General features: G+C 41.7%; 1 protein-coding gene and 1 long non-coding RNA gene across 2 annotated transcripts in view; one reads left to right on the top strand and one right to left on the bottom strand.

The window, feature by feature from the left end:
• Window positions 1-25,549, top strand: part of DEGS1 (delta 4-desaturase, sphingolipid 1) — a 39,668-nt gene extending 14,119 nt beyond the window's left edge. The window contains exons 2-4 of the mRNA XM_032781724.2: window positions 17,212-17,302; window positions 20,459-21,201; window positions 22,962-25,549. Coding sequence (XP_032637615.1) covers window positions 17,221-17,302; window positions 20,459-21,201; window positions 22,962-23,108 — 972 coding nt within the window. The 5' untranslated portion in view covers window positions 17,212-17,220 and the 3' untranslated portion in view covers window positions 23,109-25,549. The remainder of the gene's footprint in view (window positions 1-17,211; window positions 17,303-20,458; window positions 21,202-22,961) is intronic.
• LOC142046607 (uncharacterized) lies at window positions 11,087-16,297 on the bottom strand. Its single transcript, XR_012655609.1, has 2 exons — window positions 14,855-16,297; window positions 11,087-12,096 (listed from the first exon to the last, which is right to left on the bottom strand). It is a non-coding gene; the product is annotated as an uncharacterized LOC142046607 (long non-coding RNA).
• Window positions 25,550-26,186: the final 637 nt, after the last annotated feature.

Below are 26,186 nucleotides of genomic sequence, written 5' to 3'. Positions count from 1 at the left end.
TACTGCCATATACTAGCTAACCACTAGTTTGCCCCACCTAACTCATGCTAGGTGTATATTAAAAGTTTTATCGTAATAGGTATATAGATCAGGGGCCTGATTAGGTATGATCACTGACTGACATAGTTGTAGCAAAAGCTCCTAATGTAGATGCAGTTTATACCAAGAACTGCACGTCTGCCTGTGTTGCTTATTTTGCTCAGGGAGAACTGGAGTAAGTTATACTAGCAAAAAAACAGTTTCGCTGGTATAAGATCTAATTCCTCTAGTAGTGCTTTGTCATTATAGTATACTGCTCCAGCTTTCATCACCAAACTGCTCCTAGTGTAGACAGCATAGCCAAATTTAACTTTGCAAAAGCATAGGTAAAGGTCAAAATATTACTAGGTTGCTACACATGGATTCTTTGAATAAGAAATGACATTCTATAATCTAGTCATGTTTTGACCTTTGTATGGATATTATTTCTTAATCTATCTGGAATTCTTCTTTATTACCTAATACTAGAATAGCCCTGTTAATTCCTTCTCTTTAACTTTTTATTTTAAATGTAATTTCATTTTTTTACACTTCTGCAAGTTTTGGGTATGAAAGTTAAGTGTGGATGAGTGGCGAAGGATTAAATAGAAGTGAGGAACCAGCTGCATTCCTTAGCAGTTCATATCCAGATACTGTAAGATTTGTATTTTTAAAAATATAAAAATGTTTTCATACAGCAATATTGTTTTGGTGGTAGTTGTACACCACTGAAACCGTCAGAATTGTACATGTAATCCTCAAACAAATCGTCATGTTAGATACCATGTAAAATAAGTTTAAGGAAATGTACACCATCTTTTCAAACTATTGCATCATCTAGCTGCTGCAGAATCCTAATTATCCATAGTGCTTGAGCAACAATATATTTGGATAAGCAAGGGTCAACAGAATACACTTTTAGGAATGTTGTCACCAGAACTAAAGTCACGGTGGAGTTTGCTCTGATAAAACGGCAATCTTAACCATCTGGAAAAGCGCACACATTGAATAGATAACTAAGTATTTAATTAAAATGAATGTCTCTTCAGCATGAGTCTTTATGGGCTGGCGCACCACCCCCCCCCTTCGACTGATTTAAGTAAAAATCAATTAAAATGGTTTAAACTGGTGCAAATGCCTGTGTGGATACTTAAATGTATTTACAACCAGGGTCGATTTGATTTAAATCACTAGTCAGGAATATGCACTTTAATCATGGATTTCTACATAAAAGTGCATTCTTGTTGGTTGTTATAACCTTAATACATATTCTTCACAACTCAGAGATAGATGTAAGTTTAATTTTTAGAAGGTACACACTATACATTTTTAAAGTGATTTATTTTGAAAACTTTTCAGATTAGTTTTACAGCTATATCAGAAAATGAATGGTTGTTTGGTTATTTCATTTACCAAAGGTAATTGAAGCAGATATTTTTGAAATCATTGGGAGGTGAACTATCTCCAGTTCAATGGGTTAATCATTAATATTTGGTAGATTTTCTTGTCATGCTGTATTAGGAGAACATCACCAGACAGACATTTAAATTGTTTTATTTGACTAAACCAACAACGTTAAGTATTCTGGATTTTTTTCTTCCACAGCAAACATATAATATTTTAACAAAACAAACGTGAATTTTTGAATTTAGTTATACATTCAAGTTTTTTTATCATCAGGTTTGTTTTTGTTAAAATTGTTTTTAACTAAAATAATTAAATGAAATATTTTTTTAAAAAATTAAATCAACTATGTCAGCCAGGTCAACATGAGAAACTTATAATATTGGCTTCTGCAGCTGACTCAGTCATCTTAACTTTCATTTTCCTGTTTGTTCATAATCTGGAAAAGAAATACAAGCTTTCCTGCTTTTTTCAGGTCTCAAATTATTTCTCAGTTTGGAATGAATTAGTCCAAAGGAAGAAAATATTCTTTCTACACCAGCAGAAGCAGCTACTACTGTTAAAAGTGAGATAATCTCTTCAGCAGTCTCTGAATCCAAGCGTTTAAGTGACTTCCACCAGTTCACTGGTGTGACTTTCTTTAAAACATCATCAGTAAACACACATTTTTTTTGAATGGTTCTTATTCCCAGACTGGGTCTCTTTTACAGCCTGATGCCATTATAGGTTTTCCCTTCTCATGAGAGAATGGTATGGTAGATCTCAAATCAGTGAAGGCTACACTCAGAAAGACCTCAAGACTTCTCAAATATGCTGCTCCAAAAGTTTCACTTTTGTTTCTACTGCCTGTCCCTCCCTTCTCACATTTATCTCCAGCCTTCTCCTTGTCCAGATCTATTCTGCCCCCAACAATCTTCTCTTCATTGAACTTTTTGAAACTTTGCACTTTTAGAGAGAGGTAAGGGATTGACTCTGTGTACACAAATTTGCAGAGGGACAATAGGGTTGACGTCTATTATTTCTCACCTCTATATATTATTTATTTAAAAACATTTTTGCAGTTAACAAGCATGTTATCTCTGGAGACACAAATCCACAGTTTGAGAACTGCGAAACTAAGCATTTCTGATGGTATCTTCTAGTCTGATCACTGAATCGCATTGGGTAGCTAGAAAGATTAACCTAAATAATTTATACAGAAGTCCCTGGAACCCCATAAGATTGGGTCCCTAATCCATGAACTATTGGAACTCGTTTACAAAACTTTTCTTAACTATTACATGAATATATTGTCTCATACTATAGCATTAGAATTTATAATCCATATTTCATGATGAGATACATTGTAGCTCAAATATATCTTTATCTTTAGAATTATTGCTCAAAAAGCATTTTAACAAAAAAATCCGATCTTTTTTATTTATTTTTTTTAAAAAATCATTGTATCCCCAGGATACAAAAGAGAAGATAGGCGAGATAATATTGACAAGTTTTTGAGATACAGAAGGTTACTTTCTCCAGAGCTGAGGAAGACCTCTGTGTAGTTCGAAAGCTTGTCCCTTCCACCAACGGAAGTTGGTCCAATAAATGATATTACCTCACCTCTCTTGCATCCTGGGACCAACGTGGCTACTACAACACCACTGAAATGTTTAATAATGCTATATCACTCAGGGATCAAGGGATGCAAATGGCTTCTATGCTCAAGATATCTGATTGTGTTGATCATTAACAAAATACATTGGGAAATAGAATTTTCCAAATTGCCATTCAGATAAAGCCCCAGGATAATGAACATATCTTCAGTTTGCAAAGAGATAAAGAATGTACTGCAATGCTGAAATACAATAGGATGAGCTAAGGATGAAATCGGAACTTTAGAGTAGAGTAGGCTGGCTAAAACGTGTTGTGAGGTGTGCTGTTCTTATCTTATCAGATGCTTAATCACTAAATTCATTCAGTACTGAAGCGAGTCTCAAGTTTATAAAATTTAGTTGTAGAATTCAGTGACTTAGTACTGTCTAGCTTCCCTATGTACGTGTCAGTTACATGAGCATTTGTTTAATGTCTTTTTATAGCATAAAATGGCTATTGAAAGGAGAGTTCGTACTTACAAGTCTTGGGGTTGTGCGTACTACTGTTTATACAAGCTTTCTTTTCACTTTATTTATAAAATACCGTGGGAACAGTCATGGCCTCAGTGATGCTTGGTAATGTTTTTTTAAGGTGCCTATGTGATTTAGGAGCCTAAATCTCATTGAAAGTCAGCATTAGGCTCCTAAATGCCTAAGGCACAGAACATTTTAAAATTTTACCCATCAGTTCTTGCAGGAGAAAATCTACCAGCTTAGCATGGCAGAGCTTTTTCTGTCTACCATTAAAATTGAATGAGTGAGGAACTGAGTTTCTGATACTAGAAGACAGACTTAGGCAAACAAACACAGCAGGAGAAAGCCCTGCTGTCACAGAAGTTCAAGGCAGTAATGCTTTTATTTGTTGTCAGTTTCTCTTTCTAGCTCACCTGTACGAAGACAATGATGTTTGTATTTGGGTTCACAATCAACACTCCACAGGAATATTAAAAAATAGTTTTAAAAATTTAATGTCAGGAAAATGTTTCTACTATTAGGATTTATAAAACCTAATATTAAGCTAAATGATGGACATGAGCTCTTTCATACCATGCCTTGCCTTGTAACTAGAAAGCTTTATTGCATTTTCAAAACTATAAAGACCTCAAAGCTTTCAAACTTTTGACAACAGGAGTATGCAGTAGACTACGTTATTTGAAAAGGGGTATGTGGCCTAAATAGTTTGAAAACCACTGAGATAGGAGAAAGGATACACAGTCACATTTGGGAAAAACACAGCAACAGACTATATATGCAAATAAAAAATAAAATACCCACCCCCCTTTCCAGTAGGTAGTCATTTTAACTCCCTTCCTATCTCTTGATGAGAACATTCCACAGGTAATAGTTCTTTGAATGCACCACCTCACCCACCCATAAAACCATACTTTGGATCAGTGATCAGCAGCAGCAGTCCAAGTTTCTTTATGCAGGTTTGTCTCTAGCTCCAAGAGAGCTACTTGTGTGGAAGAACCATCACCTAACCTAATTGAGTGGTTCATCTTTAGGAGGCTGGATAAGCAGAACTTCACTGAAGACTACTCAGCTCTATTACTGTCTTCTCCATCATCTCTCACTACTAAATCCTCAATCAGCACCCTCTCTTTCCATAAAGGTTCTGTAAGAAGGAAGTCAAAACACTCCAGATTTAGGAACAGATTCCTGAGTACCTAAAAAGGACCTTTTCAGTAGGAGAGCGCACTTCCCCTGTCCCCCAAAATCCAAGTTTGTAAATAGTTATGGTGACTCCCAAAGTGTCACCAAAGGAATTGTGGTATCTATCTTATGTAAATGAGGATCTCTATGGCAGCACTTTTCCCTTTTCACCAATCGAGGGAGGTGAGAGCTCTTTCGTTCTGAAGCTTCTGGTCATAACATGGTTTACCGTGTGAGACCTGCAATTAAATATACCAAGCAGCTCAGGAAGACATCTTCTTTCAGTTTAATTTCACCCTACACCCTAGCACTTCCTAAACCCAGAACTGTGCAGGGGACACCAGCCCTCCCCAGGTCAGTGGGACCCAAATGATGTTCTCTTTTTCTCTAGCCATATGACTTTTGGGAAAGAACCTACACGGATGAACCAGCCAGAGACTAAACCTGGGAAAACAACTCCAGTAACTTCTCACTTAACATCCTAGTTATGTTCTTGAAAAATGCAACTTTAAGCAAAACCATTTTAAGCGACTCCAATTTCACCAAGAATCAATGTAAATGGGTGGAGGGTTAGGTTCCAGGGAAATTCTTTTTGTGAGACAAAAGCCATTATAAACATGTACAGTATACAGATTGGCTTCAAGTCTAGATGCAGGTTCTTTCCATTTGAGTCAGATAATTTTTGACAAATTTTCCTTCTTTTCTCTCCCAATCCCCTAACACCTCTCATGTTTCGGTTTATCTTTTACTTGTTTTGTTTGTTGGTTTGGAGTAATAATTTTTTGGCCATTCTGCATTAATTTTGTGGAAGTTTATACAGTGTCCAGATGTGTGTTAAAAATCAATACCTGAATATGTATTACATTACAAGGACCCAAATAGAGTAATAGTTCACATTTTTATACTGCCTTCCATCTGAATAAATCAAATTTCTATATGCATATTACTTAAGCTATTACAACATCTATGTGAAGTTTTACATTACAGGGAAACTGGAACACTGCAAGGAGTGACTTGCCAAGTCCAACAGAAAGACAGTGGCAGAACTTCCAATTTAACATATATCATGCAGCTCCCACTCTTGTGCTTATGGACTTAAAGACAGGGTTACATATTACCCAGTTCATAGTTCCTCAGAAATGTTATAGCTGTCTTTATGTTACTGTTCTCCCGAATATAATTTCTGTATCAGTTCTAATGTCACAGTACCAGAGAGTGTGCTCTCATCAAGACAAGTTATGCATACATCAAGTTTTAGCTGTGTTTTTAATTAGTAATTTCCTTAGACTGAAACAGGAAACATGAGAAAAAGGTTCTGCAGCAGTAACGGACTACATTAATTCTTAAGAGGAAAATAATGGGAGGAATATAACAAGAATAAAGACATATACCAGAGGATAAAATAATAATTTCCCAATTCTAATTCTGACTCGACTGGAGTGGAGACTATGTTGAGAAATGTTACAGGTAAAACCAATATTGCATAATACTTGAATATGTGTAACTCCCAGTTTTTGAGAAGTATAAAACATTAATCTATAGCTTTAGGATTTCATGTGTATGGTAGGTTGGCTAGCAAATTATGCTGGAATGGAAATATGGGTGGAGGGAAATAGAATAATCAGAATAAATTTATTTTAAAATATGGGTGTCATCTAACTTTTTCATTATTTAAAATGTTGTTATTAAAAGTTAGCCATACAAAACTCGTTCCACCAAATACCACAATCATTTCCTCTTTCCACATTCAGGAAGAACTACATCAGCCCTCTGGAGTTGAAGGAAGAACATCATATTTAAAAATAATGAAGTCTAAGAGCTTCTCCACTTAACTTTATTAGGTCATGGGAGCTTCTTTTGAATGTGAAATCAGAAAAGGTTTGTGCTGGCAGCCTGGATTTCTAACAGTCTTTCAGATGTTATTGGGAGAAGGAATTACAGATTAGGCTCAAATATTAACATTACATTTGTGAAATTAAGGAGTTTTTACATAATTAACAGCACAGATATTGAGGTGGAAATCTTCAATCAATTGGCCCTTCCACTTTTATATCCATTGATTTTTGATATGCCTGGACAAAAAAAGACTTGGAAAGAACAGTACAAACACTTTCAGGATCAGTAAACTTTTCTATGCATCAGGCCTGGACAAATGATCAGATTTTTATTTTTTAAACCCCAGAAAGGAGAGAGTAGAGTAATGTTGCTGTCTTTCTACAGGAAGGGTGAAGTCCACCCATGGAGAATGCCCTATTAGGGATCTTAAATAGCACAAAGAACATGCAAAGACACCACAACTAGGGGTTTTCACACTCTGAGTGTGCTACAGAGATGGGATCTGAATTGTGACAGATATGACAATTTTCTGCAATATTCTTAAAAACTTTATTGAATTAAGTTTAAGTATCTTTGGAATCCTCTATATTGAATAAAAAGTTTATGTATTATTGTGAACCATAGGAAATGTTATGAACTTCAGCCAGGGGGCAGACAACAATGGACTTTTGGGACAAACAGTACTAACTGATTTTCCTGGGAATTTCTAGAGAGAGGAAGTCTGGGTTGCTCTTAATATCACAGCGTAGGCAGGGAAACGCGCAGCCTGGAAAAACCCTGGTCAGGAGGGAGAGAGATGTGCATCTTCTTGCCTGGTCTTTAGATTATGTATTAATTATACTGATTACTTACGAATCCCTTTGAGTATCACTTTGAGGGTTGCCAGGTTCTTGCCCCAAGATAAAGGCCAGTATTATTCAAATTATTATATAGTTGAGAATCCTAATGTGCACAGTTGCAACACTCATGGTATAGGAACTCTTTTATATTTACAAATATAGTTTTTTAATACATTTAGCACTGTCACAAGCACTCCAACTTAGTAAAATAGAGATACTATAGAATGTACATCTGCCCATCCGTATACTCATACCATCTCCTGTAGAACAACCTGAAATGTCAGCCATTATTTTTCTCATCACCATCACCTTCCCCATCATCACCAGTGGCCATCATTCTGGCACCTCCCAAGGACAACATCTCTCTCTCTCCAACCACACCTAGGCTGGGATGCCACGTTTATAATATGTTACGTTGACGCCACTATGTTTGATGCATATTTAGTAGTGGATTTTTCCCTTTTACTTATTTGTATTTCTTCACTTTACTAATGTTGCGATGTCTTTTTTCTATTGCTTAGTATATCAATGATCTCAACTTATTATCATATACATCCATTTGATACCATGGCCCTTTTGTGATTAGGTATCACATTTGTTATTTCTACCCTAACTGGCTATTTCGGTTCTTTCAAAGTTCCAAATTGTGGTGTACCTGTTTAGTTTAAAAGGGTATGAACTTAGGAAAGCCCCTGTCATAAACAGGTAGTTAAGGGTTAATGCCTCTTTTACCTGTAAAGGGTTAAGAAGTTCAGTAAAGCTGGCTGACACCTGACCAGAGGACCAATAAGGGGACAAGATACTTTCAAATCTTGGTGGAGGGAAGTCTTTGTTTGTGCTCTTTGTTTTGGGTGTTGTTCGCTTTGGGGACTAAGAGGGACCAGATGTCAATCCAGGCTCTTCAAATTTTTCTGAATCAGTCTCTCATGTTTCAAAATTGTAAGTAACAGCCAGGCAAGGCGGATTAGTTTTATTTTTGTTTTCTCAACTTGTAAATGTCCCTTTTTTGCTGAGAGGATTTTACCTCTGCTTCCTGTAACTTTGAACCTAAGGCTAGCTTAGAGGGGGTTCCTCTGGTATATTGTTTTACGAACCTGATTGATTTTTCCTTGTTTTAAGATCCAAGGGGATTGGATCTGGACTCACCAGGGATTGGTGGGGGGAAAGGAAGGGGGTGGTTAATTTTCCCTTGTTTTAAGATCCAAGGGGATTGGATCTGGACTCACCAGGGATTGGTGGGGGGAAAGGAAGGGGGATGGTTAATTATTCTTGTTTTAAGATCCAAGGGGTTTGGATCTGTGTTCACCAGGGAATTGGTGAAGCCTCTCAAGGCTGACCAGTGAGGGGAAGGTTTTGCAGGGGACAAGAAGTGATCCAGACACTGAAATTTCTGGATGGTGGCAGAGTTACCAGGTCTAAGCTAGTAATTAAGCTTAGAAGTGTCCATGCAGGTCCCCACATTTGTACCCTAAAGTTCAGACTGGGGAAGAAACCTTGACAGCCCCTATGCCAACCTGCTTTAATGCATCCTCTATGTTAAAAGTCGAAGCGATACATGGACCTTATGCTTTAGCTCATCACCATCTATCTAGGACAGGGGTTCTCAGACTCGGGGTTAAGACCCCTCAGGGGGTTGTGAGGTTATTATATGGGGGATCACAAGCTGTCAGCCCCTCTCTCCCAACCTGCTTTGCCTCCAGCATTTATAATGGTGTTAAATATATTTAAAAGGTTTTTAATTTATAAGGGGGGGTCACACTCAGAGGCTTGCTATGTGAAAGGGGTCACCAGTACAAAAATTTGAGAACCACTTATCTAGGTGAAAGGTCCTAAACATATGTATGCTAACTTTGTTTTAGCTCAACATATAGGCCGTGCCCTCCAGGTCCCTTGTGTTACAGCCCAAATATACTCTAATATAAACCTATAATAATAAAACAAAATAATCAAACGCATAAGAAAATAAGAAATTTATAAGAAAAGATATATAGGCAAGCAAGCAGGCTAGCCTTAGATGTATCTCATGTACCTGTTATGTATGTTAGTTCTTTGCCAGGACACTTCCGTGGTTGACTCATGTACCTGTGGTCAGAATTTCCCCTTAAACTCTATTTTCAGTTCCCCAAATACTTTGGGTTTTCCGTTAAGCCGTTTATCTATGCAAAGCTTATTTGTTCAAAGTTCATAGGCCTCAAGCCTTATGCTAACTTGCTGAAGCTAATGTCTTACAGGATACAGGCCTGTAGGTTTTTTGCCTTATTGCTGAATATAATGCAAAGCAGAATATAATGCAAATCAGTAAATATAATAAGGCAAGCTAGCCCACTGGGCTACAGTCTCCACCCAAGACAAGTGACAGCTGTGAATTGGGAGCCTAACGGACATCCTTGCTGGACCACAGAAGGGGAATACAAGTGCAGTTCCCTTGAACTGTGAAATGCACCCCTCTCAATAGGTCTGTATGAAAGAGAACCGTTGGTGGTCTGGGGAGTGGCTATCAAAGTGACCCCTCCTCCCCATAGGATGCACTGACAGGGTTACTATTCCAGATCGTAGGACTAGCATCCATGTAGGGGCTGCTGTGCTGCACCTTTGTGGTCTGCCTGCCTGTGCAAATGTGAAGCCCAGCCCCTACCCATCTGTTGCTTGGGTTTTGTGTCTCAAGGACTGGACTTCACCCTAAAAAGTAGTAGTTGGTGTATTTTTTAAAATTAGAACTATCACATCTCAGAGTTAACATTGTTAGCAAAGAACTTGCAGAAGAAGAGCTGCTAACAAGTCTCAACTAGTTATCTGAGCTGCTCAAACCACATAGTAACCTTTGTGATTTAAAACAAAACAAACTGCCTATCTACAATCATCAGCTCATGCCAGTGGGAAGTCTCTTAGCCTCAAAGAGCACGGGTGGGCAAACTTTTTGGCCTGAGGGCCACATCTTGGTATGGAAATTGTATGGCAGGCCATGAATTAATAATTCATGTTCAAACAGGGATAATACAAGTTTGCTTCAAAATCAACACTATTAAAACAATTCTGTTGAACAATGCGCTGTTAGAAAATTACATTACTGGGCTTTTTGTTGCAGCTGGTCACCCTTCTTTACAATGGCATCAGAGTCCGGTGTCATTCTCATTGTGGAAATCCGCAATACCGAGATGAGATGCTGGTCAGTTAACTGGGATCTGTAGTGAGATTTGTTGTAATTCAGCAGGGAATATGTTTGTTTGCACACGTAGCCGATTTTCTGCGCCACCTTGCAGATATTTGGGTACTTTGTTTCACTCAAGAGGGCATAAAACTCGTACAGTTTTTCTGAATTGTACTTTTCCTTCAAGTTGAAATCGCATTGGAGATCAATGAGCTCCAATTGTAATTCTTGTGGGGCTCTCTCATAGTCAAATGACAGTGGGCAGGACACCAGCTCCAGTGTCTTCTCTATCATCTCAAAGTCAGAGAATTGACGAGAAATTCTCCATGAAAGTCAGTTTACTGTACTTTTCTGTCTGCTCTGGCAACACTTCCACGTATTTCAGTGTTGGAAAGTGAGTGAACACTTTGTCCTTAATTTGTTTTGAAAACAAAACTAACTTGACTTTGAAAGCTGTCACAATAGAATACAATTTGTGTGCAAACACATTCTTTCCTTGCAGTTTCACATTAAGTTCATTTAAATGTGACAAGATATCCACATCAAAAGAGAGGTCACACACCCAGTTTGAATTCTTTAATTCAGGGAAATCGTTTTCTTTCCCCTGCATCTCCAGAAAAGTGTGAATTTCACCTCTGAGCTCCCAAACTCTCTGCAATTCCTTTCCTAGGCTGAGTAAGTAAAGTAAGTAAAGTAAAGTAAGTCCTGATGTTTGGCGTCAGTGTCTTCAAGAAGGGAAATGAATTGCCAACGATTAAGTCCCCTCGCTCTTATGTAGTTCACTATTTTCACTACTGTGTGAACAACATGATGTCCAGGACATTTTTGCAGAGGGCCTCCTGATGTATAATACAATGCAGAAAAATCATCTCTTTAATAGGGTTGTCTTCTTTTACTTTGTCCTGAATTCTTTTTAAAAGTCCTATGTTTTTCCCAGTTAAATTTGGCGATCCATATGTGGTTACATTTGCCGGTTTTCTCCAGGGGAGCTTCAGATGTTCAAGGCAGCCAGACACCCTCTCGTATAAATCCGATCCCTTAATTGTGCCTTTCATTGATTTCATTGATAAAAATTCTTCTGTGGTTTCAAATTTGTCATCAATTCCTCTGACAAAAAATCAATAACTGTGCTGTGTCCTTAATGTCAGAGCTGTTGTTGAGAGCTAACAAAAACAAGGTAAAGTCGTGTGCTTTCTTGTTCAACTCAGAAACCGTATGTTCATCAATCACTTCTACACGGTGAGTAACAGTTCTTTGTGACAAACTAACGTTCTCAAATTTGTTTTGGTAGTCCGGGCAGAGCATGCCAGGAACATCAACCATGCATTCTTTCAGCAAAAGGCTTATTTTGTTTAGCGATTTCAAATGCCAGAACATAACTTGTATTTTTAGTGGGTTCCTGAACTGTAGCCTGTTGCACAAATATTTAGCCGAGCTTTTAAGTTCACAGTAATTTCTCAGCTTTTCTTGCCCTTTCCTCAGTTGTTAAATTGCTGCCATAATTAGGATGTTTTGTAGAAAAATGGCGATTCAAACTGTACTCCTTGAACACTGCGATGCTCTCCTGACAAATCAGGCATACAGCCTTCAAGTTCATGTTTGTAAAAAAATATTTTGCATTCCATTCTTTGTTGAAAACCTGACACTCACTGTTCACTTTTTTTTTTTAAGCACTCATTTTGAAAGGGAAAAGAAAATCCTCACTGCTGCCCTTATTTCAAACTGCTGTTTTACAACATTGCACGCACTTCATGCACTTCATGCAGGGCCTCATTTTCAAAAGAGCATAGCACTGATGTAGCCAGCATCACAAGATATTTACATGCTAGATGCACTAAAGGTTCATGTGTCCCTTCATGCTTCAACCACCATTCCAGGGGACATGCATCCATGCTGATGACAAGCTCTGCTCAATAACAATCCAAAGCAGTGCAGACCAATGCATGTTCATTTTCATAATCTGAGTCAGATCCCACCAGCAGAAGACTGATTTTCTTTTTTGGTGTTTCAGGTTCTGTAGTTTCCACATCAGAGTGTTGCTCTTCTAAGACTTCTGAAAGCATGCTCCATGCCTCGTCCCTCTCAGATTTTGGAAGGCATTTCAGATTCTTAAACCCTGGGTCAAGTGCTGTAGCTATCTTTAGAAATCTCACATTGGTATCTTCTTTGCATTTTGTGAAATCTGTAGTGAAAGTGTTCTTAAAATGAACAACATGTGCTGGGTCATCATCCAAGACTGTTATAACATGAAATATATGGCAGAATGTGAGTAAAATAAAGCAGGAACAAACAATTCTCCCCACCAGGAGTTCAGTTACAAATTTAATTAACACATTATTTTAATGAACATCATCAGCATGGAAGCATGTCCTCTGGAATGGTGACTGAAGCATGAAGGGGCATACAAATGTTTAGCATATCTGGCATGTAAATACCTTGCAATGCCAGATATAAAAGTGTCACGCAAATGCCTGTTCTCACTTTCCGGTGACATTGTAAATAAGAAGAGGGCAGCATTATCTCCTGTAAATGCAAACAAACAAAATGTCTTAGCGACTGGCTGAACAAGAAGTAGGACTGAGTGGACTTGCAGGCTCTGAAGTTTTACCTTGTTTTGTTTTTGAGTGCAGTTATGTAACAACAAAAAAATCTACATTTGTAAATTGCACTTTCACAGCAAAGAGATTGCACTACAGTACTTGTATGAGGTGAATTGAAAAACACTGTTTCTTTTATCATTTTACAGTGTAAATATTTCTAATAAAAATACGCTTTTGTTTCAATTACAACACAGAATACAATATATATGAAAATGTACAAAAACATCCAAAATATTTAATAAATTTCAATTGGAATTCTATTGTTTAACAGTGCAGTTAAAACAACGATTAATCGCAATTAATTTTTTGGAGTTAATCAAATAAGTTAACTGTGACTAATCGACAGCCCTACTTTAAATCCATCTGTAAGACTTTCCTCTGCTATGATGTCTACAAAACTCAACTTTCATAAGGAGGCAGGTGACAAGTTGTGACTATTCCCCTTTCCCTCTTTCCTTGTCCTATTTCCTTCCTCACTACAGTAACTCCCCACTTAACGCTATAGTTGTGTTCCTTAAAAATGTGACTTTAAGCAAAACAATGTTAAGCGAATCCAATTTCCCCATAAGAATTAATGTAAATGGGAGGGTTAGGTTCCAGGGAAATTTTTTCATCAGACAAAAGACTATATATATATTTTTATACACACACACACACACACACACACACACACACAGTATAAGTTTTAAACAAACAATTTAATACTGTTACACAGTTGTGATGATTGTGAAGCTTGGCTGAGGTGGTGAAGTCACATGGTGGGATATTTCCCAGGGAATGCCTTACTGCTAAATGATGAACTAGCAATCGGCTGAGCCCTCACGGGTTAACATGTTGTTAATGTAGCCTCATACTCTACAAGCCAGCACGAATGGAGGGAGAGGAGACAGCATGGCAGACAGTGTGTGTGAGAGAGATGCGCATTGTCCCTTTAAGTACACAGCCCCACCCACTCTAAGTACACTCCCTTTTTAAATAGATTAGCAAATTAAGACAGCAGCTTCTGCCAGCAAGCTCTCTCCTGTCTGTATCCTCCCTGCTCTTTGGAAATGGGGTAAGCGGGGTGCAGGAACAGGGGGGAGGGGGACAACCTGATATTGGCCTCCTCCCTCCCCCCCGCTGCACAGCAATCAGGAGGCTCTGGAGAGCAGCTCCAAGGCAGAGGGCAGCAGCAGCACATGGCAGTGGAGGGAGGGACAGCTGAACTGCCGGCAACTGATAGCCTGCTGGGTGGCTGCTGCACAGGGAACTTAGCGGAACGCAGTGCTGATAGGGGGGCTGCCAGTCCACTCTGGTTCCAAGCCCCCACCAGCTAGCTCCAATGGGCTGCTCTTCCTGCAAACAGTGGACAAAGCAGGTGGCTGCCAAATGATGTTATAAGGGAGCATTGTGCCACTTTAAACAAGCATGTTTTCTAATTGATCAGCAATGTAACAACAAAACAACCTTAACCAGGATGACTTTAAGTGAAGAGTTACTGTACCACTACCTCACTTAAAAAAATGTACGTAGCTAACAAAGTGGTGCCTGTACTACACCAGATTCATTTGCTCGTTTGATGTCTCCACGTGTCCTATCCTTTGTGTATGTCTTTAGATTGAAAAACTTGCAAAGCAGGGATCGTCTCTTTTCTGTTTGTACAGCACCAAGTGGTGCCCCCAATCCCAAGCAGGGCCTCTGGTCACTACCATAGTATAAATATTAATTATAATAAAAACCTGCCTTGACTGGCTCCTGCTGAACTTTGATGGATCAATCATATTACAGGAACTTTGCAGATAGGTCAAGACACCTCATCGTATGATAATCAGTTCTCTGTTTAAAAAAAACTCTAGGAGAATAATTTTGATTAATTTTCATTTTGAGTACAAATCAAATCCAAAATCAAGTAATCATACAATCCCTAAATAACATAATCCTTAAATTAAACTGCTCACAGTCACCAAACCCCTGTCCAGACTGCCCCAAACCATCACAGGAACTGCAGTACCAGATTACACCAGCGGTCTGTTACTTGTCATGAGGACTGTCCAATAAGTATTCAGTCAAAACAACGTGCCTTGTAGCATGTTCTGAAGATTAAGTAAACTCTGGCCATGGAACACTGCTACAGGTTCCTAGCTGGGGAATATCCATTGCAAATGTTCTGTTTCCAGAATGTATGTCTAATGAGCAGCTGACAGAGATTTCATTGGGTCAACGTACAAGAAGACAATGGGCACATTTTGTTCCAAGACAATGTGTTTAGGTTTGCAACAGCACTTGAGAATCTTTGCATCACCTGACTTAGCTTCCCAGTTGCTGCCCATCCTCCCCATTTGTGGACAATGTCCTGCCAGAGAACTAGATCTGTATTCTTTAGAAGCAGACCACTTTTCCCGCTACTGCACAGTATCTGTACTATGTACACCACTCTCAGTCCTCCAAGACTCAAGGCTGTTCTTCACTGCAGCATGAGGACAAGGTATAACTCAAGTGTGTTACCCCAGCCGACTCCGGAGCTAACACAGCAGTGAAAGCAAGCCTCAAATAGAGATATACACCTTTCAAAGACAAGGCAAGATTAATAATATCCACAGCAGAGTTAACTCCTATTGAGTTAGCCTAGCTTGAGTGAAAATACTTGACATTATCAAAAAAACAAAACAAAACCCAACCAAAAACCAAACCACCAACAAAAAAAATACTAAACCACTACACACCAAAAGAAACCCACTCACTGCAGAAAGTGATTGTATCAGCAGCCCAGAGTGTTTGTATTTTCAGTGGAGTCCAGACTGCATCTCTAGCTCCAGCATCAGTCCTACCTGAGCTTCAGCCCATGTCCCTTGACAGGCCAGCTTCCTCAGCTGTGACTGACAGAAACGAGTTTTTATCTTGTGGCAACTAATGGGCCTTAACCTACCTATCCCATTGTAAAAACACAGAGGAGACAGGGCACTCTCAGTTTACTGCCAGGTGAACTAGGCAAGGTCAACCCCTGGCTGGGAACTAGTGCTGACCTCGCCTAGGTTCCTCCGGGTAAAGTACAAGGGCCTCTGTCGCCACTTAGGATTTTACAGTGCGATAACCATCATGCGCTCCTTATCTGGCTGTAAAAACATCCCCTTTGGGTCTGTGAAGCCAAAGCCCCTAAAGCACCACTTACCTGGCGCTCCCGCTTTCCGTGAGAGTTTGGTTCGAGGCAACATTGGCATCATATAGCTCAAGCTAACCGGGCCGTGCAGACAGGTGTATATGAGTATCACCGCAACACGTCACGCCCGCACAGCATCGAGTATGCACAGATCAATCCCGCCCCCCCAAAAAAGCGTGTTAGCCGCGCCATTTCCCAGGCTGGGAAATCAGTCCCTGACCCAGGATAGGAGGGTGCTTTGCTGCTGCTGCAGCAGGCCAAGCGCATTGCACACACTGCAGGGCTCCTTGCATCCCTCCAGCCTCCCCTGCCCCATGGCCACCCTCTGTTACAGGGACTCTCTGCAGCCCCTGGGTGCCCCCCATTATTTCCCGCCCTAGATGGGGGGTGCGGTGGGGACACGGGGCGAGGACACGCCGGGCTAAAGCGGGGCTGCGCGGGGTGAATAGGGCAGCAAGCGGGGGGGGGGCCGCAGGAGGGAGTGATGTCGGTGGAGGGGTGATGGGGCAGAGCCTCACTCCGCTGCTCAGGGCTCCCCTCTGCCCGGCCGGGGAGCGCGACGGGCTGACTGACCCGGCCTCCCGCAGTGCGGCCACGGCGCGAAACGCTCGCGCCCCAGCTTCCCCGCCCCAGCCAACAACCTAACGATCCCCCCTCGCTAGCCTCCCGCCGACGCCTACGTCACTTCTTGCCTCGCCCCTTGCGGCCCCGAATATTATCTGCAAACACCGTTATTTATTCATTTAAAATCTTTGTAAATATTCGTAGACTACAAAGGGGGAAAAACGGTAGAAACGAGTTGTGAGTGACGTCATCAAATCCCTGCCAATCATCAGCATCGGGGGCGTAGCCAGCGAGACACCTCCTCTCTATATAAAGGGGACGCGTCGCACTCACGTCCTGTCTGTGTGCCAGTGGAGGCGGCCGAGGCGAAGGGCTCGGCGCTGCAGCGATGGGGAACACGGTGGCTCGGGAGGACTTTGAGTGGGTTTACACGGACCAGCCCCACGCCGATCGCCGCAAGGCGATCCTAGGTGAGCGAGGGGCCCGGGCAGCTTCCCCTCCGCGCCGGGGCGTCCTGCTGGCGGCGCATGTGTCTCCCCAGCCGGCTCCCTGTCCGAGCCGGCGGTGCCCTGGGCTCTGCCCGTTCCGCCGGCGGGGGAAGGGCCTGATGCCTCCGCACAGAGAACCGGTCGCCCCCGGGCTCGCCGTATCCGCTGTCAGCCTGCGCTGCTTGTCGCTTTGCGCGGCGGGCGGCGCGCTGCCTGCGGCGCGTAGCGGCCCCGTCCAGCGGAGGTGGCGTTTGTGGGGGCCTCGTGGGTGTCCCCAGCGCCGAGGGGGTCCCGTTTCGGGGCTCGCTGGGGGTGGCGAGCTTGGTAAAATGGCTGCCGCGGAAGGGGGGCAGGCGAGTGACAAATGGGTCGGCCCCTTGAGCCAGGTTCGGAGGCCGAGTTCTTCAGGCCCACCCCATCCGTGAGCCGCGAGACACCGCTCCTCCCTCCGTGCGGGGGGCAGCGCGATTACCAGGACTTCTCCCCCCGCCCTGCTGTCCGAGAGCGGAGCCCCGGAATGAGGCGTTTCTGGACTGTCCAGAGGCCGGAGTCAATCCTGCAGATCCGCCCTCCTTGCCAACGGCTCTGCGGGCCACGGGGGAGCTCCTCGCAGTCATTTTGAGATGCCTTCCGCTCAGCTGATTCGGGGGAGGGGATTGTCCTGTGGGTTGGACGCGCATCAAACTGTCTTGCTTCCCTCAAGTAACTCACTGCGGTTGAAAGCCTCTTTTTAGCTAACGCGCTGGAAGGAGGGTGGGTGGCTTCCAGAAACGTCTCCGGAATATTTCTTGTTAAAACTGATTGCCTGGGAAATTTGTACACGCATTGTGCACACGTGAAGGAGAGGAGGAGGAGGAGAAAAGCCCCCCTGAAGTGATTTTTGTGTTTTGATCTTGCTGTCAGAAGAGCTGTTTGAGATGGAAAGCGTGAAGGAGGCTGCTATTTCATGATGTGTACTGTTGGGCTGTGTAGTGTAGTGATGGATGTGATCAGGTATATATGAAACTGACGGTGTTTGTAGGGTAGTGGGAAGGGAAATAGTGACTATACTACAGTGTTTCCAAAGAGCAGATTTATATAGGGCTTCTGATCAGTTGTTACTGGATGAACACGTCCTGTTTTTTTAAATTGGGGTGTTTTTTCAGTTAACACTGGCAATGAGCACTTGTATCTGAGTGCTTGTCCACACAGAGCAGTGATGCAGACAACTGGGGTATGACTTCTAAAGTGCACTAGTGTGGTGTGCATTAGTTTGTCCATGTAGATCCTGCTGGTGTGCACTAAAGAGTCCCTCCTGTGTGTGAATGTAGTGGTGTTTGAAGCAGTGCTACATTAAAGTGCACTAGGGAATATTACAAAAATATTACTTGTTACTGTGTGCGTATATAATAAATAGCCTGCCAAAACCCAATTTTTTTGGCCATCTGCATAGAACACAAATTGCTAAAAGACCCACTGCACATAAATTACAGTGGGTCTGCCTCTAACTGATGGTGCGAAGGGTGGGGTTGGTTTCATTTTCATTTCATTTTCTTGAGGCTGGGAAACACTACTATACCAAATGCAGAGGTTACTTTAGGGTTTAAAAGGTGAGCACTAAACACCTGAAGTGCGCAAAATAGTCAGTACTTTGACCAATTTGCAACTAGCTTTATAATGACAGTGGTTCAGATTTGCCTGAATTAAGTGTAGCTTATACCTCTGAACAACCAAGTTATCCCAAGAGTGGGATGTGGAGGGAGGACCATTTTATTAGCTGAGGGAGGCTGTTCTGGGAAAGTAGTAGTAAGCCTCGAAGTTGCATCAAGTTTTTGACCACATTGTCTCCGTGTCCATGACCACTTAGGTGAGGGGTGGGCAAACTTTTTGGCCCGAGGGCCACGTTGGGATTGCAAAACTGTGCATGGACGGCGTGTAGGGAAGGCTGTGGCTCCCCAAACAGCCTGGTCACACTTCCTGCCTCCCTCAAACCTCTGACTCATCCAACCCCCCCTGCTCCTTGTCCCCTGACTAATCCCCTCCTGGGACCCCCATCCCCTATCCAACCCCCTGACTGCTCTGACCCCTATTCACACCCCTTCCCCTAACAGCCCCTGGGATACAGCCCCCCCTGCTCCCTATCCCCTACTGTCCCCTGGGACCCTCTGCCCCTTATCCAACCCCTGCTGCTCCCCACCCCCTTACCATGCTGCTCAGAGCAGCAGGAGCTTGCAGCTGTGGAGCCTGCCTGGCAGGAGCGAGGGACCGGAGTGCTGGTGGCATGAACTGAGGCTGCAGGGGAGGGGGAGGAGGAGGAGCTGGGGGCTAGCCTCCCTGGCCAGGAGCTCAGGGGCTGGGAAGAACGATCCAGCCCATGGACTGCAGTTTGCCCACCTCTGACTTAGGCTATGTTGGCCTTCTGCAATTTGGATTGTCTGCCTTGTTTTGCTACAGCTCCCCAAGCCATCTTCCCTGGCTGTCCCCATGGTAAAAGCTGGTGTAGAGCCTGAAATATAATGTTTAATATCTGGCAGCATTGTTGATGTATGCAACTCTAGCAAGGACTATAAATCTTAGGTGGGTTGTGTAACATGCTGCTTGTACTCTCTTGGTCTTAAAGGGATTTTAGTGCAAATAACAGTGCTTCCAGAAGCTTAATCACTGAAGTAGAAATGGCAAGTCATAAATAGGAATCTTTACATGTCTGCCCAAGATGAGTATGAAGTTGATTTTCTTTAATTTTCTTACCCTAAAAGTGGTGTAATTGTCCCTCAGGTGTATGATTGATTTAAATCTGTAACAAACTGTGGAAGTGCATGCAAGTATTAAGAGGCTTTGGGTTTCTAGAATAAAACACCAAATACCACTAAACTACAACAGCACTCTTTGATCTTGCTCAATATTTCAGGCATGCACATATGCCTAGAGCAGTCAAACAATTCTCAACATGTACGTGCAACCTACTAATGTAACTGAATTGCCAAAAATGTAGGAAGATTTGAGTTGAGTGGACTCATTCCTTAATGAATAGAATCAATTTGGGGGGAGGAGGGTTATTAGTAAGCTGTTTGTGTGGCTGAAAAAACTCTGGCTCTACTAAAGTGTACTTGTGACATTTTTCCTCTTTGCATTTAACTATTTTTCTTCTCCCCATAACAGCTAAACATCCAGAAATAAAAGCTTTAATGAAGCCAGACAACAACTTGATATGGGTGGTTGTACTGATGGTTCTTGCACAATTGATTGCGTTTTATCTAGTTAAAGACTTGGACTGGAAATGGGTTATGTTCTGGGCTTATGTGTTTGGCAGCTGCATCAGTCACTCAATGACTCTGGCTATTCATGAGATCTCTCACAATAGTGCCTTTGGCAATTGCAGAGCTATGTCGAATCGGTGGTTTGGAATATTTGCCAATCTCCCTCTTGGCCTCCCATACTCTATATCTTTCAAGAGATACCACATGGATCATCATCGCTATCTAGGAGGTGATGGAATTGATGTAGATATTCCTACTGACTTTGAAGGCTGGTTTTTCTGTACTCGTTTTAGGAAGTTCATATGGATTGTTCTTCAGCCCTTTTTCTATGCTATTCGACCTCTCTGCATCAATCCCAAGCCAATTTCTCGATTGGAAATCATCAACGTGTTGGCACAGCTCTCTTTTGATGTTGTAATATACTACTACTTGGGAATTAAATCAACCTTCTACATGGTTGCAGGATCAATACTTGGACTGGGGTTGCACCCAATTTCAGGACACTTCATAGCTGAACATTACATGTTCTTAAAGGGACATGAGACTTACTCCTATTATGGGCCACTTAATTTGCTCACATTTAATGTTGGCTACCACAATGAACACCATGACTTTCCCAATATTCCTGGCAAGAACCTTCCATTGGTAAGTACACTGTCAAGAATATATAAAGCTAATGGTAAACTGAAATTTACCTCAGGGGTGGGCAAACTTTTTGGCCTGAGGGCTACCTCTGGGTATAGAAATTGTGTGGTGGGCCATGAATGCTCATGAAATTGGGATTGAGATGGGGGAGCAGGAGGGGGCTCTGGCTGGGAGTATGAGCTCTAGGGTGGGGCCAGAAATGAGTTCAGGGTGCAGGAGGGGATGAGGGCTCCAGCAGGGAGTGCAGGTCAAAGAGGGGTTTGGGGTGCAGATGGAGCTCCAGGCTGATACCAAGGGGTTCAGAGAGCAGGAGGGGGATCAGGGCTGGGGATTGGGTATACAGTTCTCTTCTCTGCCTCCTAGATGGAGGCGTGGCCAGGCAGCTCAGCTGTGCCTTGTCTGTTCACAGGCATGGCCCTTGCAGCTCCCATTACACATAGCAGCATGGCCCCCTCTGGCTCCTGCTTCTGGGGAGCTGCATGGAGTGGCCCCCACCCTGCTCCCCAGCTGGAGCTCAAGGGCTGAATTAAAACAACTGGCAGGCTGGATCTGGGCTGTAGTTTGCCTACCCCTGTTTTAGTTTTTGGCTGAAGTAGGATATGTAGGGTACTGCTGCTAAAGTATCAACTATAGACTTAAAACTACACTATATGAAAAAATTGTCCTCTATTAAAGCAATCTTAAGTGTTACTTTTAATTGTCCTTCCCCATCCAGCCTTACAATCTATTTCTTTTCTATTTGCCTACTGGGTAGTATTTGACAGCACCTTGCATACTTCTGTTTTTGTGTAATAATTCAGTTTCTCACATTTTGGTTCCTGTTTCCCACACAACAGTAGAAGAGAAACAACTCATTATAAAACAACAAAAATGGGAGGAAACAAGGACAGTGAAACTACAGTCTTAAAAAAAGGACTGCATTTTAATTTGAGCATTTCTCAAGTAAAAGCTTGCATAGCTAGTCTGATCTTTTCTCTTACATAGGGATGTTTCTCTTGACTACTTTTAGTAAACTGATTAGTTTTTGCTTGTTAACAGGAAGCTATTAAACTTGTTTACCTCAGATTAACATACTGTCTGGACAAAGCAAAGAACCAGGACTGTCTGAATATGCCATGTAGATTACACCTGTTAGTTTAGGAGTACCTATAAGGGTATGGCTACACTTGGAATTTGAAGAGTGAATGTGGTCAGAGCGGCAGCGCTGGGGGAGAGCTCCCAGCGCTGCACATAAACCACATCCTGTATGGATGTAGCGTGCAGCACTGGGAGCCGCACTCCCAGCGCTGCCGCCCTGATTACACCGACGCTTTACAGCGCTGCATCTTGCAGCGCTCAGGGGGGTGTTTTTTCACACCCCTGAGCGTGCAAGTTGCAGTGTTGTGAAGTGTGAGTGTAGCCAAGCCCTAAAAGGCCTTCCCTGCAATCAGAAATTAAGCAAGCAGCTAGCCTTAGGCCCTAAAACAGCTTTGCATTCTCACTACAGTTAGTGTTAAAACTGATAGCTCCACATTGGGTGAATAAAATCTACTTTAAACAAAACAGGTTTAATGTTTAAAAAAACTCACTTAATTTAAACTTGAAACTGACCACCTACAATGTCTGAATTTATAATCTTCATATAATGCCACTAAAAGTAAATTTCTTAGCACAAAAGACTTTATTCTCTTCTGCTTCTAGAAGTACTGGCAGAAACACTGGAGGGGAAGAGTCTTGAGATTAAACAAATATGAATAAACCTTAATTTTTTTTCCTCTTAGGTGAAGAAAATAGCAGCTGAATACTATGATGATCTTCCACAATATAACTCCTGGATAAAAGTGCTTTATGACTTTGTGATGGATGACACAATCAGCCCTTACTCACGCATGAAAAGGAAATTAAAGGGTGATGTGAAACAGGATTAAACTTTGCCAACCAAAAGACTCTACAAAGCAAGATCTGGGGTATTTAGCAAGAATTCTTGTACCAGCTACTTGAAAAGTGTATTTGTGTCCTGAATTTAAACTTCAGACATCTACAAGAATGCATTGGTGTATCCTAAAACAGACCTCTTCAGACCAATTAGACTACCAGTAGCTAACATTCTAACAGTCATTGGTGTAACTAATATACAAAACACGATTTGAATATGCTCAGTGTATGTGTATAATAGTACTTAAGTTTGTTTTATAATACTTATTTCACAGCTGCTAACAAATCTTGTACTCAGACACCTGTTTCTGGCTTGTCCGTTTAGACCTATAAAAGATGCTTCAAACCATTTACAGTTCTGGCTTGTCCATGCTCATAACTTAGTCAATTATAGTATTAAAGTTCATACTTGATAAAGTTAATTCTAAGCTAACATGATTAAGTCTTTCATGAAATGTGGTTTCAGCTTATTTCTGTCTCTGAACTTCTTTGGCGGTAGGCACTAGGGGAGAAACTAAACCTCTAAACAGCAGTTAATGAGTGAATCTGCCTTGATGGCTAGTTCACTGCTGAGCCAGGTTCTTATCAACAGTGACTCTCACTACCCCTAGTATTGAAAACTACTTCATAAGGCTACTGCTTTTTACTAACTACTCTTACTGGTACTGGGGACTAAGGTAGTGATTATCTGACTAATTTCCTGGGTATATAGCTATTAGGAAAATAGTGGCACAATAATCTGAAGACAAGTGTGTTTAGACCCTAGTGACAAAACCCCTACTAGCTTGGTATGGCTGACTAGGCTTGTTTAGCTTTTAATAAAGCCACAGGGAGTGGGTTTTGTTTTAATGTCAGTCACATCTACATCTATCTAATGAAGAGGCAATTAGTGAAAACACACTAGGCACCTCAGTCCTAGTTTAGGCTCTACTATGAACCCTGTAGGCACCTAAGCAGTTAGGAACTTTGTACCTTGAATGAGTTTAGGTTTCTGCCTGTGGAAATGTGCACTACTGTCTTAAGCCCTAAACTGATTCACAAAGCAGGGTACGAGGTTTTGTCTACCTCTGGTGTGTGCAGGCCCCAATCCAGTAGATGAGACAATCTACTGCATTGTTGGCAGCACCATCATTACCTTTTTCTCTTCACCCCCCATTACCATAAACATTTAGGTTTCTAAGCTGCCTCTAAACAGCTGGTTCCATTGTGGATTGCTAAAATGAGGTAGCCTGGCCTTAACCCTGTTCCTCTGAGGGGGACGCTATGTCATTAGCATCTCCCATGGGTTAGCTTCTGTGCTCCATGCCTAATGTACTGGTTTTTGTGGATTGCATTCTAAGATGTAGGCAGCCTAGGGGCTTAGCAATTAGCTTTGGCAATTAGTGTTCCTGTGATTGTTTAGGCATCTGACAGTAGGTGTTGTGATGCTCAGCATTGTGATGCCTGAGTCCATTCATGGATCCTACCCTTACAGCTGACAGAACTTATGACCACTGATTCCACATTGAAAATAATTACTGCAGATAACTGGAAAATATATCACCTGCGGTATGCAAATGGCTAAGTGCCTCCTGAATGGGGAAACAGTTTAGTTAGTTATTGTAACCAGTTTAGTCATTTGTGCACATTTAATGGTGTAGTTAAAATGAATTAACAACAACCAAATTGCATTAACACAAACCTTTCCCATATATTGTAGGTTAGTATCTTCCTGTTCTTCAGCCATACTTCTAAGTAGTGGGCTCTGTAAACTTCTGCATCCTCTAATCCTGCCTTGATCCTTTTCACTTCCCTAGCTATTTCCAAAAATGCAGATATCTTGATCAATTATTCTTCACAAAGTGGTGTAACAGAAAACTATGCCAATACCCCTTCTGCCATCTTAATTTTTTTATAGGGCCAGATTTCTAAAGGTGCCAAGAGGGCCTTTTGAAAAGTGCTTATTTGCATCTTTAACAATCTGGCCCAAACAACAGTTCCAACGTGGTGTTTGTCTCAGCTGGAGACAAACTTTTAGCCTTCATTAAGTGGTGGTCTGCAAGGGAGGCTGAAACACTGTTCTGGCCTATGTTTCCATTCTGTAGTTGCCCTTCTTGAGCCACTTTAAAAGGGCCTGATTGCAAGGGGAGTAGATGCTTATTTTCTGAATTTTGGCCTCATGGTTCTGGGTGTCCAACTTGAGTCACTTTTGAAAATGTAGGCCCTCGCTGGATTTGATTAATTCATAAATATCAGTGGCTTAACCTTTTGTAGGGAGACTGTAAATTTAAGTATTTACAAAGAATTAACTCATTTGGGGCCTATGACAAAATAGCTGGCTTACTGTACCATGTAACTAGTTGCATTTTTTGGTCAACTATGCTTCCTTTATATCAGTATAATCAGCACTTAAAGGTAAACCTATAAATAAATGCTTTTGGATAACACTAGAAAAGTGGCTTTTGTGCTGGTGCCTTGCTAGTAAACTAACTTTCATTGGATTAAAACAATGTTTTATAGCTAAACCTTAAGTCTGGCTTAACCTCCCAAAAGACTTTTTTATAAAGGACAGACATATGAAGCAGCTTGAAATGTAAAGGGTCAGCTTGCTTGTAATTAACTTTTGGAAGCAGATAGGCACCTGGAAGACTAACATTTGTGTGTTTGAGCAGTGAAATGGTCAGACAAAATGTATGTTAAAATACTTTTTTTTTAGCAAAATTAATACTAGCTAATGTTTTGTTCAATGCCTGAAAACTTGCAAAAAAAAAAGTGTGTATGTAGGGGGGGAGTGGGTACATTAGCTAAACTCCTCTGTGCTGAGAAGGCTCTCCTGTGCCTGAAAGGGGTATGGATCATATTCATTAAAACCTTCCCAATACTTGATGAAAGTTATCCTCTGCTGCTTTGAGTAGTGTCCCTATACCTGCTCCCCTGTGGCTGTGCTTGCATCTCTGCACTGCTGATTGGAGGACTTTAGTAGCAGTATGTTAGGACCATGACTATGCTGTCTCTCCTTGTGCTTTGCTACATGGCTAGTCAGCACACATGGGCTAACCCATCTCAGTGCCTTCTCAGCTCCCTTGGCTAGA

This window comes from Chelonoidis abingdonii, chromosome 3, assembly GCF_003597395.2.
Source record: "Chelonoidis abingdonii isolate Lonesome George chromosome 3, CheloAbing_2.0, whole genome shotgun sequence".
In the NCBI taxonomy this organism is placed as follows: Eukaryota; Metazoa; Chordata; order Testudines; family Testudinidae; genus Chelonoidis; species Chelonoidis abingdonii.
Note: the sequence above shows the minus strand (reverse complement) of the source record. Positions and strands in the feature narration are given on the sequence as shown.